The sequence below is a fragment of the Cupressus sempervirens genome, chromosome 1 (genome assembly GCF_028749045.1).
Source record: "Cupressus sempervirens isolate cs-2001-9-10 chromosome 1, ASM2874904v1, whole genome shotgun sequence".
Classification (NCBI taxonomy): domain Eukaryota; kingdom Viridiplantae; phylum Streptophyta; class Pinopsida; order Cupressales; family Cupressaceae; genus Cupressus; species Cupressus sempervirens.
This window is the reverse complement of record NC_143118.1, coordinates 554601591-554615731: the sequence shown is the minus strand read 5'-3', so window position 1 is coordinate 554615731 and position 14141 is coordinate 554601591. Positions and strand designations below refer to the sequence as shown.

General features: G+C 36.8%; 1 protein-coding gene across 4 annotated transcripts in view; it reads left to right on the top strand.

Moving 5' to 3' along the window:
- Positions 1–228: 228 nt before the first annotated feature.
- The window catches only part of LOC149578649 (forkhead-associated domain protein), a 161071-nt gene continuing 147158 nt past the window's right edge, over positions 229–14141 (top strand). For 2 of the 4 annotated variants that reach the window (XM_089830643.1, XM_089830640.1), the window contains exon 1: positions 293–728. In XM_089830643.1, coding sequence (XP_089686769.1) covers positions 506–728 — 223 coding nt within the window. In that variant the 5' untranslated portion in view covers positions 293–505. Of the gene's footprint in view, positions 729–14141 lie in introns of all 4 variants that reach the window. The other 2 variants (XM_089830645.1, XM_089830654.1) reach the window with 2 other exon arrangements.

The following is a 14141-nucleotide window of genomic DNA, read 5'->3' as shown; positions in this document are numbered from 1 at the left end:
ATAAAGTTGTAATTAATGCATAATGCATAATAGAGTACGATAAAGTTGTAATTAATGCATAATACATAATAGAATTGTTAGAAAATATTTATAATTTTTGTTGGTACCAAAAATAGAATGGTCCAATAGAATAAATGAAAAATGTGACTTATAAAAGAATAAAAAATTAGAAAAACATATTAACATTTGAAATTTCTTTTAAATACTATGAGTTTATCCGTCAATTGCACACCCCGCCATTTTCACTTTTTGTAAAGACTCTATTTATGCTCCACATCAATCATGTCAAAAGATGATCGTTTGGGTTACTAGATAATAATAAATCGTCTTGTGGCTCAGGGGTTAAGACTATCCATGGAAACACTAGTAGAAATTACTGAGCATGTTTTCGCTGCACTGAAATCGCCTTCCACAGTGACTATTATGTGATCAATTATTAAGCCCCAGGAGTTGGCAATCGTAAAGGAACATAAACTGTAAAGACAAATTGTAGCAGGGCAAATAAATGGGCTTACTTGTGGGTGGGGCGGCATTTCCCCCCATCTCCATACCATCCAAAGTTAACTTCACCTGTAATTCTTCGCCATGCCTAAAAATTGGACGCAACAAGGGCAGGACTGTGGTGAGTAAGTTTTCAGGTGGTAACGGTCACATTGACTTGAGTGGAGAGCAGCTTAAATCCCAGTTGGAATCGCTTCAGAGGGAAGCTGACCAAACTAGACAAAAAGGTACATCTTTAAAGGGAACCCTCATCCTGTTGCGTTCTTAATTTCAATTTTAGAGGTATAATTGTTCAGTTGTTTAGAGATTAGTATATAATATGTTTGGTGCAGAGAGGGATTCGACCACAGTTACAGTATCATCATAAGGTGAGCAGTTAAGTCTCCTGACTAAAACTTAGGTGTTTGCCTATAGGGATACTTTGTCGTTCATTTTTAACTGTACTCGGCAATCCTACGGTTACAAAAATGCACATTCAGAGAATGAAGCCCAACAACTACATGGTTTATTATTACATTTTATTATCTTTCCATCCAATTAGATATAACTCTTCAATTCTTCTGAGTGCCTATAAATATCTATATTTGGATGTTTATTATTCATTGTAATCCATAAGCTGAAGCCACAACTGTGATGCAAAGACAAAAAGACTTAATAAGAGATTTTCCTATTCAATGTGGACGTAGGCAAAAGTTTTGCCAAATAATGATAAACTCGTGTTGTGTGCTTTTATATTTGTTGCTGTTCTGTATTTTTAGTTTCACACTTTTAGATTATCTTCACAATTGGTATTAGAGCAAGGTAGAGTTGCTGGGCATGATTTCGGTGGTTAAAATTCTAGTGTCATGGAAGAATTGAAGGTGCAGAAATTCTCTGGATAAAATTTTGGGGTATATGGAAAGTACAAAAGCGATCGTTGCCGATTAAGCAAGATCTTGCACTTGCATTTGGGGGAAAATCAAAGAAGCCCTCTTCCACAAAAGATGAAGATTGGGAGACTTTTGATGAAAAGGTGAAGGCAACAATTTTTTTCTCGCTGTCCCAAAATGTATTGTTCAATGTATGAAATGAAAATACAACAAAATCTGTTTGGGAGAAGCTCAAAGCCATGTATGAAATGACATTAACAACAAATAAAAGCTTCATCATGGAAAAACTCTATAAGCTCAAGATGAAGGAAAGAACCGCTATGTCCAATCACATCAATGAATTGAATATATAATTATTTCAAGCCGATGTGGTTGATATGCCTCAAGATGATGAGAACAAGGTTGTTCTCTTGTAATGTTATTTACTAAATCATTGGGATGGTTTGGTGACAGCAGTAAGCACTTTGGTTTCTGATAAGAACAAGCTAGTTTATGATGATGCAGTAGCTACTCTTATAAGCAAGGATATGAGGGGAAATAATCAAGAATCCCTATCCGGTGAAGCCTTAACAATGGTAAGTACCGAGAATAGAGGAAGGAGCCACAATAGAAGCAAAAATAATCATTATAAAAGATCCAAATGAGCAAGATGATCAAAGTCAAGGGACAAAAAAGGTGATTATTGGTTTTGTGGCAAAGTTGGTAGATTCTACAAAAGAGCACACAAAATAGTGCGGGACAGCGAAGCCAGGATATCCTATAACAAAGATGATGGTGTCTTGATAGTATGATACTATCAACAAGTGAGACTACTTTAGCCTCTTGAGTATTGAATTCCATGCTTCTCCATGCACATAATACTTCACAAAATATCAAGAAGGTTAGTTTGGAGATGTATATTTACGTGGCAGTAAAGCATGTGAAATTATTGGTAAAGGTGATATTTTGTTGTCATTAAAAGGAGGTGGTAAATGGTTGTTGAACAGTGTGCATCATGTTTCAACATTAAAAATAAATCTGATTTCGGTAAGTCAGCTCTACACACAAGGCTTTCTTACTATTTTAACCAACACATGAAAAGTTACAAAGGGTTCCATGGTAGTTGCAAAAGGAGACAAAGTTGGTAGTTTATACATTGTAGTAAATATTGGTGAAGTGGGAGCAGCCATAATAGTTGTGGACAACAACTCCGAATTATGGCATCAAAGGCTTGGTCACATGAGCAAGAAAGACATTGATGTTATGCACAAGAGAGAACAATTACCGGGGCTAAAATCTGTTGATTTGCAGTTTTGCCAACATTGTCTTTATGAAAAACATAAGCGGGTCAGCTTCTTGAAATTCGGGCATGACAAGAAGGGCACACCCTTAGCGCTGATCTACTCCAGTGTATTTAGACCCACTGAGGTAACCTCCATTGGAGGAGCAAATTATTTTTATATATTTCTTGATGATTTCACAAGAAAAAATCATATGCTCCATGAAAAGTGTGATGTTTTAAGCAAGTTTAAGGTTTTCAAAGCATTATTTGAAAATCAGATTGGTCGTAAGATTAAATGTTTGCAAACCAATAATTGTGGTGAGTTTTGCTCTTTAAAATTTGACTCTTTTTTTGTGAATAATTACATTTGTAGAATTAAAATTGTTCGATTCACTCTTCAAAAAAATGGAGCAGCCAAAAGGATGATTGAACAATCCTTGAGAAAGCCTAATGTATGCTCTCTAATGTCGGTTTGGTAGAGGCATGTAGCACAACAATTTACTTGATCAACCAAAGTCCCTCATCTCGGTTGAATTTTGGCATATCAAAGGAAGAATGGTTGGGTAAGAGAATTTCCTATTCTCACATCTGGGTATTTGGATGTAAAGCATATGTTCATGTCCCAAATGAAAAGAGGACAAGCTTGATCCGAAATCTCAAAGAGGCATATTTGTGGGTTATGGAGAAAACCAATTCGGTTTTAGAATTTGGGATCCAGTTGAAAAGAAAATAAGGAGCAGAGACGTAGTCTTCAATTAAAAGATGTTTCCAACATTCAATACAAATGAAAAATCAGTGAGTGAATATGTTCCCTTTTCCATATTTGATAAGAAAAGTAGTAGAAATTTGCAAGTTGCTCCTTCTCCAAATATTCTTTCCCCTACCTTTGTTTTAGTCCTTGTCCTTGTCTCTTGTTCTACCAGTAATATGTGGAATCATGATAGAAAACATATTAAAATTGATTTTGATATGCCATGCTTTGTTTTTGAAACTTTTTCAAAAGATAATGAACTTCAATTTTACTAGAAGTTGTAGGCGTAAATCATATAATCAATAAGATAAATGCTAGGGAAAATTATCATATTCAATCTGGCAATCCACTTCAAATGCCACACAATAGCAACACTGGAATTCCTCATACCTCTACACTGCAATCTCAACATCCTCTGCTATCTGGTGATGTACGAAATACATCTAATAAATGTAATGGTTGGCTAGAAATTGAACATGGCAATGGTCAAGATTTGCCTAGAGTGCATCTACGTACAACTCATAACAATTTTTTCTCAAAATGTCCAAGCATGGGTGAGGTCTCTCATTCATGGGTTGACTCTCCCACTCACATCCATGCTTCTATGACATATGCCAACACACAACAAACCGTGGCCAAGTTCATTCAAATGTTGATTGGCATAGGGCGCCAATAACAGAAAATAGGCATGGGCCAACTACTCTGTCTAGACCGCGTCCACTCCCAGGTGAGGTGGATTTCATGCTGGAGCCTCACCCGCGAGCCTCCACTAAAGTCAAAGCCATTCCACTAGTTGATGGTTTGCACACATCAACATAACACTTAAGACTTGCTTTGGGTGCCCCTCTTTGTTCTGTTAATTACGAACCAGCCCACAATCTTGGGATTCGATCCTCTTTTCCCTTAGATCGAAACGTTGACAATATGATTGAGCAACATAATGGGCTATATGACTCAAGATTCTCATCTACTGTTAATTATCATTGCATGGATTCCAACAAACATATCTTAGAAACATGTTTCACTTGCTAATAGGAAATTCGGGGAAAAATGCAACACCTTTTTCAAAGGTAGTAATCATGAATTACAAAGAAAGAATTATTAGGAATTGGATAAGGGACGTGCTGATATCAATGGGCACATGAATATGCAAAAGGCAAAAGATAATCAAGGATTGAAAAAGTCTACTAGATAGAGAAGGCTTCCTGGCAAGTTCTTTGATTACGAGCTTCTATATTCTAAAGAAGTAGAGTCAAAATTGTTACTTTCTGATCATGTTGAACCACTAAGTTTTACAGATGCTTGTAAAGCATTTGATTCTCACAAATGGGAGGCTGCTATGAAAGAAGAGATGGACACACTCATGGCAAAGAAAACTTGAGTTTTGGTTCCATTACCACTAAATTGGGAAGCATTGAAAAATCGTTGGCTTTTTTGGTTAAAGGAAGAAGGTGGAGGACACAAGCAATACAAAGCCATGTTTGTTGTAAAAGGCTTTGATCAACAAAAGAGAATTGATTTCAATGAAATCTTCTCACTCGTGGTCAAGATGACTACTATATGGGCAATTCTTGGTTTAGCCACTATTCATAACATTGAACCTGAACAATTGGATATTAACACCACCTTCTTTCATGGTGGCTTAGATCAAGAGATTTATATGATGTAGTCTGAGGGATTTGTAAAACAAGGACATGAAATTCTACTTTGTAGATTGAGAAGGAGATTGTATGGACTCAAAGAAAGCCTTGAGGCGGTGGTACCTCAAGTTTGATGGCTTCATGACTGAAAATACTTTTGTTTGTTGTGAATTTGATCCGTGTGTCTAGTGTCTACTTACCTAATGACTCTTTTGTTCTTCTTTTGCTTTATGTTGATGATATGCTTGTATCCAGTTCTTCTATGAAGTTAATTTCTGAATTGAAAGAAAAATTGTTGCAAAGGTTTGCAATGAAGGACTTAGGGGCAGCGAGATATATACTTGGTATGATCGTTATCCATGATAGACACAAGAGGGAGATCAAGCTATCTCAAGAACATTATGCTCTGAAGGTTTTGAAACGATTTGACATGGTGGATGCCAAACCGATGAACACTCCTCTTGGTGATCACTTTCGTTTATTTTCAACCATGTGTCCCAAGACACAAGAAGAACAAAACTATATGAAAAGCATTCCATATTCTTTAGCAGTGGGCAGCCTTCATTACTTGAAGTTTGTCCTCCTCAAGTGTACTTCAAATTAAATGGAAATGAAGTTCAATGTGTTTAGTCCGGCTATGAAAAATAATATTCTTTGCTAAATCAATAGCACCTTTACCATCACAAAATGAAACTGGATCTCATCAAGGACAATCAAAATCACCAAACAAACACTACAACCAAATCATTTCTTTTGCTCCTTCAGTGAAGCAATATATTCAGCCTCGGCCGATGAAAGTGAGACCACTTATTGCAACTTTGATGCCCAATTGATCATTGCTCCAGCAAATGTAAATACATAACCACTAGTGGATCTTCTATTGTCTAAAATTTCATCCATATCAAAATCAATATATCCTCTTAATGATGCATCCTTGCCACCAAAACACAACACAAAATCAAAAGTACCTTTGAGATACCTCAAGATCCATTTAATTAGATTACTCATAAATCTGTTCACAACTCCCATTGCTTGGGCAATATCTGAAGAAGTGCGTACCAGTGCATACTTAAGGCTACCTATTGCTGAAGAATATGAAATTCATATAGATTTGTTCTTCTTGTGTCTTGGGAGACATGGCTGAAGATAGATGAAAGTGCTCAGCAAGAGGAGTGCTGATTGGTTTGGCATCCACCATGCCAAATCTTTCCAACCTTGAGAACATAATGTTCTTGAGATTGCTTGATCTCCTTCTTGTGTCTATCTCGGATAATGGTCATAGCAAGTATTCGTCTCGCTGCCCCTGTGTCCTTCATTGCAAACCTTTGTGACAACTTCTCTTTTAATTCAGAAATTTAATGCTTGTATCTAGTTCTTCTATGAAGTTAATTTTTGAATTGAAAGAAAAATTGTCGCAAAGGTTTGCAATGAAGGACTTAGGGGCAGTGAGATATATACTTGGGATGATCGTTATCCATGATAGACACAAGAGGGAGATCAAGCTATCTCAAGAACATTATGCCCTCAAGGTTTTGGAATGATTTGGCATGGTGGATGCCAAACCGATCAACACTCCTCTTGGTGATCACTTTCGTTCTTCAGCCATGTGTCCCAAGACACAAGAAAAACAAAACTATATGTAAAGCATTCTATATTCTTTAGTAGTGGGCAGCCTTCATTACTTGAGGTTTGTCCTCCTCAAGTGTACTTCAAATGAAATGTAAATGAAGTTCAATGTGTTTAGTCCGGCTATGAAAAATAATATTCTTTGCTAAATCAATAGCACCTTTACCATCACAAAACGAAATTGGATCTCGTTGAGGAATCAAAATCACCAAACAAACACTACAACCAAATCATTTCTTTTGCCCCTTCAGTGAGAGCAATATATTCAGCCTCGGTCGATGAAAGTGAGACCACTTGTTGCAACTTTGATGCCCAATTGATCACTGCTACAGCAAATGTAAATACATAACCGCCAATGGATCTTCTATTGTCTAAAATTTCATCCATATCAAAATCAATGTATCCTCTTAATGATGCATCCTTGCCACCAAAACACAACACAAAATCAAAAATACTTTTGAGATACCTAAAGATCCATTTAACCACATCCCAATGTTGTTTACCTAGATTACTCATAAATCCGATCACTATTCCCATCGCTTGGGCAATATCTGAAGAAGTGCATACCATTGCATACGTAAGGCTGCCTACTGCTGAAGAATATGAAGTTCTCTTCATATAGATTTGTTCTTCTTGTGTCTTGGGACACATGGCTGAAGATAGACGAAAGTGATCAGCAAGAGGAGTGCTGGCTGGTTTGGCATCTGCCATGCCAAATCTTTCCAACCTTGAGAACATAATGTTCTTGAGATAGCTTGATCTCCTTCTTGTGTCTATCTCATATAATGGTCATACCAAGTATCCGTCTCGCTGCCCCTGTGTCCTTCATTGCAAACCTTTGTGACAACTTCTCTTTTAATTCATAAATTAACTTCATAGAGGAACTGGTTACGAACATATCATCAACATAAAACGAAAGAACAAAAGAGCCATTAGACAACTTCTTGTAATAAACACATAGATCAAATTCACAACGAACATAGTTATTTTCAGTCATGAAGCTATTAAACTTGAGGCACCACTATCTTGGTGCATGCTTGAGCTCATACAAGCTCTTTCTCAATTTGCAAAGTAAATTTTCCTATCCATGTTTTACAAAGCCCTCGGGCTGCATTACATAAATCTCTTCATTTAAATCACCATGAAGGAAAACGGTTTTAAACATCCATCTATTTAAGTTCAAGGTCATGAACAACGACTAAACCTAGAATTGTCTGAATAGTAGTCATCTTAGCTATGGGTGAAAAGATTTCATTGAAATCAATTTCCTTTTGCTGATCAAAGCCTTTTACAACCAACTTGACTTTGTATCTCTTCTGATTCTTGATCTTTATCTTTTAGTTGAAAAATCCATAATTTTTTAAGGCTCTTCGATTTGGTGGTTATGGAACCAAATCCCAAGTTTCTTTTGCCAATAGAGAATCCATCACTTCTTGCATAGCTGCCTTCCACTTATGTGAATCAAAGGCTTTACAAGCATCTTTGAAACTTGCTAGTTTGATTTGATCTGAAAATAATAATTCAGGCTCTGCTTCTTCAAAATATAGAAGCTCATAATTAGAGAATTTGGCTGGAAGTCTTCTTTGTCTGGTAGATTTCCTTAATCCCTGATTTTTTATTTAAATCAATATTAATGCCATTATCAGTCCTTTTATTAGAAGTTGAATTAGTCTCAAAATGACTATTATTGAGTTCATTGTTGTGAGTAGAAACTCCCTTGTCTGTACCTTTCTGTAGATTGCTGGTATTAATTTATCTGTTTGAAATTATATTCATTGTACAGTTCATGAGGGCTGCCCTTCGAACTTGGCATGGAACGTGCCCTCTTTATATCGATGGTAGTCTCTTGGCAGTAATATCATGCCTTGGAGAACATCCGTATTCACCTTGTTGGCTTTCAAATTGACTATTTTTATGGCACGACCTACAATGCAATTTTTTTATCATTATGTCCATATTTATGGACTACGTGGGTACCAGTATGGAGTTCATTCATATCACAACTGTGTGACTTTAGTAACAAGCCAACGTGGATGAGGAAGGGCAAGGGAAAGACCCTAGGTGGGGCTACTGCATGGAGTCCACCTCACCTGGGCATGGATGGTCTCTCATGCGACCTGTGGTATGATAGAATGCTCAACTGAAGGTCCTCGTCCCATGCTTGGTGATTGTTTTGATCCCAACACCTCCTCACTGCTATTTGGAACATTGGGGAGATGTGGAGACCCTTCATCAATTTGGCAAAGGGTAAATTTGTTTCGACATCTTGTCTGGTGTGAATTGTATCATGCTTGCAATGTGCTGGCATGTGTGAGCTAAGAATGCGCTGAAGGAGAACACGTTTTTGCTTTGATCTTACTATGTATATCCTCTATCCACTCTCTTGTATTGGTAAGGGAAACATGGCGATCGCGGCTACCAAACTCATCATAGTTATAATTGCTATCATTATCTATCGTGGGACATGGTGTTGGAGGAGTCAAATATGACCGTTCAAACATAGAATTATCTTTGTCATTGAAATTGGACTGCAATGAATTGTCAAATTGCTTATCATGATTGTTGTAATCAAAATTATTGTTTTGTTCATGTTCATCATCACCAATGTGTTCCTTATAAACATTCCACATGTTGCTGGTAGAAGAAGAGGAGGCAGGGGCATGGACTAAAACCGAGGTAGGAGAGAGAACGTTTGGAGAGGGAGTGATTTGCAGATTTCTACCACTATTGTTTTTATTATCAAATATGGAGAAGGGAACATACTCAGTCATATATTTTGCTTCCTTATTTAATGCTGGGCAAGTCTTTTCATTGAAGACAATATCTCTACTTGTGATTATCTTTTCCACCAAATTCCAAATTCGAAATTCAAATTGGTCTCGTCCATAATCCACAAATATACCTCTTTGAGAAAGATCGTTTGGAGAGGGAGTGATTTGCAGATTTCTACCACTGTTGTTTTTATTATCAAATATGGAGAAGGAAACATACTTAGTCATATATTTTGCTTCCTTATTTAATGCTGGAAAAGTCTTTTCATTGAAGACAATATCTCTACTTGTGATTATCTTTTCCACCAAATTCCAAATTTGAAATTCAAATTGGTCTTGTCCATAATCCACAAATATACCTCTTTGAGATTTAGGATCAAGCTTTTTCCTCTTGTCTTTTGGGACATGAACATATGCTTTACATCCAAATACTTGGATGTGGGAATAAGAAATTCACTTATCCAACCATTTTTCTTCCGGCATGCCAAAATCCAACCGATATGAAGGACTTTGGTTGATTAAGTATGTTGTTGTGTTACATGCCTCTGCCCAAAACTTTTTGCCCAAACTGACATTGGAGAGCATGCACTGGGCTCTCTCAAGAATTGTTCAATTCATCCTCTTGGCTGCTTCATTTGCTTGAGGAGTTAAAGGAACAAATTTAAGTCTGCGGATGCCATTATCTGCACAAAAAGAATCAAGCTCTAAAGAGCAAAGCTCACCATCATTATCGGTTTGCAAACATATGATCTTATGACCAATCTAATTTTCAACTAATGCTTTGAAAACTTTAAATTTGCTGAATACATCGAACTTTTTATGGAGCATATAAATTCACACTTTTCTTGTGCAATCATCAAGAAACATAACAACATAATTTGCCCCTCCAATGGAGGTTACTTTAGTGGGATTGAATACATCGGAGTAGACCAATGCTTTTTATGGAGCATATAAATCCACACTTTTCTTGTGCAATCATCAAGAAACGTAACAACATAATATGCTCCTCCAATGGTGGTTACTTCAGTGGGATTGAATACATCGGAGTAGACCAGCGCTAAAGGTGTGCTTTTCTTGTCATGCCCAAACTTCAAGAAGCTGACGCACTTCTTCTTTTCATAGAGATAATGTTGGCAAAATTGTAAATCCATAGATTTTAACCCTATTAATTGTTGCCTCTTGTGCATAACATTAAGGCTTTTTTTGCTCATGTGACCGATCCTTTGATGCTATAGTTTGGAGTTGCCGTCCACAACAATCATGGCTGCTCCCACTTCACCAATATTTGCAACAATATACAAACTTTGTCTCCCTTTGCAGCTACCAAGAAACTTTTTGTAGCTTTCCATGTGCCGGTTAAAGTGGTAAGAAAACCTTGCATGTAGAGAAAACTTATCGAAATCAAATTTCTTTTTAACTTTGGAACATGACACACATTTTTCAACAACAATTTACCACCTCCTTCTAATGACAACAATACATCACCTTTACCAATAATTTCACATGCTTTATTGTCTCCTAAATATACCTCTCCAAACTTACCTTCTTGATAGTTTGTGAAGTATTCCATGCATGGGAAGGCATGGAATGAAGCATCAAAATACAAGACCCAAGAGGCTGAAGTAGTCTCACTTGTTGATGGTGTCTTGATACTATCATCTTTGTTATAAGCTATGTTCGCATCGTTGTCCCACACCCTTTCTTGTGCCCTTTTGTAGTTTCTACAATCTTTCTTGACAGGACCAACTTTGCCACAAAACCAATAATCATCATTTCTTCCTCTTGACTTTGATCTCCTTGCTGTTTTAGATCTCCCAAGATGATTATTTCTGCCTCTATTGTGGCTCCTTCCTCTATCCTCTGTGCTTACCTTCGTTAAAGCTTCACCGGATGAGGACTTTTGATTCTTTCTTTTCATGTCCTTGCTAAGAAGAGTAGATACCACATCATCATAAATCAATTTGTTCTTATCTAAAACGGAAGTGCTTACCGCTGTCAACACACTCCCAACTATTTGGTAAGGAACATAGCAATAGAACAACCTTGTTCTTATCATCTTGAGGCATGCCAACTGAATTCTCTTAACATTGTAAAGTTGTAATAACCCCAACAGGTTATAACTCCTTCAAACACCAAAAATCTTTATACTTCAGTTGTTTGACATTTTGTCAAACACTTTGCAAGTAAACTCTGATACCACTGTAATGGTCCTGCTCAATTCCGACCTTAAAATGCTGATTGAAAGCTCGAAATTTTTTTGTCAAACACTTTGCATACAAGGGGCCATATGACTGATATAACTTTTCAGATTGCTGCAATGACTCTTGTTTCGATTTGCATCAAAGAGAATGCTTACAAAAAGACTCAAGATTGTCTAAACAATGACCTAACATGAATTTGCAACTACTTTTGACAATATTCAATACAAATATGTGACTTAAACTACTTGCAATATGCAGCTACAGCAACTAGTAATTAAGACAAATACTTTGGATGCAACCTAAGATGGCATTAATGCACTTACAACCAAGTGGCATTAATATAAACACTTAGTATGCAAAATTATAACATTATTTATGCCAAAAAGAGAACTTACAGCCAATTGATATTTTGTCAAACAATTGGAATGCAAACTAATAAGCTGATCATCAACACTAGGGTTGCAATATAGATAATCTAAAAATTACAACGCTCTTTCAATTGCAAAATCCTAGCCTTCCTTTGATACCAATAATGCCAAATGGCAAACAAGGACAAGTACAATGTAAAATAATGAAGTGCTGAAGCTATATTTTGTACTCAGCTGAAAACCTACATTTCTCAGAAAATATGCCAAATGAGAAGTGAAGAACCTGATTGTGGATGGCTGTAATATTTTCCTTCAATGCTGCCCTTTCTGCTTGCTTTTTTTCCGATCTGCTTTTTCCACTTGCTTTTTCCGGATTTGCTTTTTTGAACTGCTTTTTCGGATTGCTTTTTTTTTAGAGCTGCTTTTTTGGACTGCCTTTTTTTCGGTTTTGCCTTTTCGGCCTGCTTTTTTCGGACTGCTTTTTTTTCGGTTTTGCTTTTTCGGCCTTTTTTTTCGGACTGTTTTTCTAGCCTGCGGACCTACTAGAAATGACCTCCAATAATTTCGGCCCTGCTAAAATTGCCTCTTGAAATGCTGAAAATGGCCTTAGGCCCAATGATGCCCTAGCTGAAGTGACTGAAGTATCACCTCCAATTGTGCAACCCTTCAGAAGATATTTCACTTCCTCAGTTATGCTAATCCAAGAGAGTTTTCGTTCCCAAAGATCAACTGACTATTTGAAACCACTTGGCTCCACAATAGACTGTGACTGAATCACAATTTGATGTCAAGAGAGAAATAAACAACTGGATGATTAGAATGAAGCTCGGGGTGCCTATTTATTCTTTTTCTCCACTTTCTCCAGAAACTTCTAGAACATTATTTTATTTTATCTATTAAGTGACTTTATAAAAAATATTTTATAATTCAAGTCACTTTATTAAATTAATTAAATATAAAGTTACCTTTTAATATTTATTTATTTGATAACTTTATAAATAATTAACTTAATACCACTTATTTATTTAATTAAAATAATTAATTAGTCATCCTCATAAAATATTCATTATTTTGGACAACCTAATTAATTAAATTAATTAAATCGAATTGCCTCCAAAATGGGGACATGATAGTCCGCCCTTCCTGAAATTGCTTGTGCCCAAGCAATGGCTGAACAATAAACCAATCAATCCGCCTGCATCCCAAATGTAGTCATGAACTATACTACTATCAATTAACATAGGCTCCTGCAATATCCTCTGCAATATAACCAAGAGGAATTGATAGTCAAACTGACAATTACAGCTCAACCAAACTCCAAAATCACAACTGCCACAGTCAAAAACCCACGAGACACAAACTCTTAGAACATCAGAACCCAAGTAAAGTGGACAAATCAAGCTGCCAACACAATAAATACCATCAACGCATCCCACTGGCCTATACGGAATGTACAATCCAACTCTGCAACAATGGTGGATGCTCCCGAATGAAATTGTACCAAGTATGGAGAATCCACACACTGTACAACTCCTGCAGTCAACACAACTCGGCAGATCACCGACCACTGTCTCATAACCATAACTCCCATGCACTGCTGATGGTGAAAAGACATCACAAGATAAACAGTAAGAAATGAAACCCAAACCAAATTTTCCTGCCATCAACTCCTCAACACAAGGATCAAATACTAACTGATGTACATACCTTGCAGTATAATGCTGATAAAAAGAACCAACCTCAGTCAACAGCTCACCATGAACAAGTGATACAACCCACTGTGACTGATCACCAGCTAAGTCAGGAGATGTCATAGCCAAAGGAGTAGAATCAATAACAACAATCGCTGAAGCATCACTCCCAAATTCCTGCTCTAAGTCATGTATTATCAAGCTGTCAACCGCAGAACCTATCGTCATGTCATGCCCATCACAACTCTCATCCCGAGGCGTCAAACCGTCCCATAACTGATGACGAGCACTATGAACCAAACTACATCTCTGTATCATCATTTCATCAACATGGTCATCAAAGGTAAATTGATGAGCATACCTCATAGTTTAATGCCGATAGAATGCGCCAATCTCAATCAGTGACTCAGACTGCAATCCAGATGAAACTAACTGCAATCTATCATTAACCATGTTGGAACT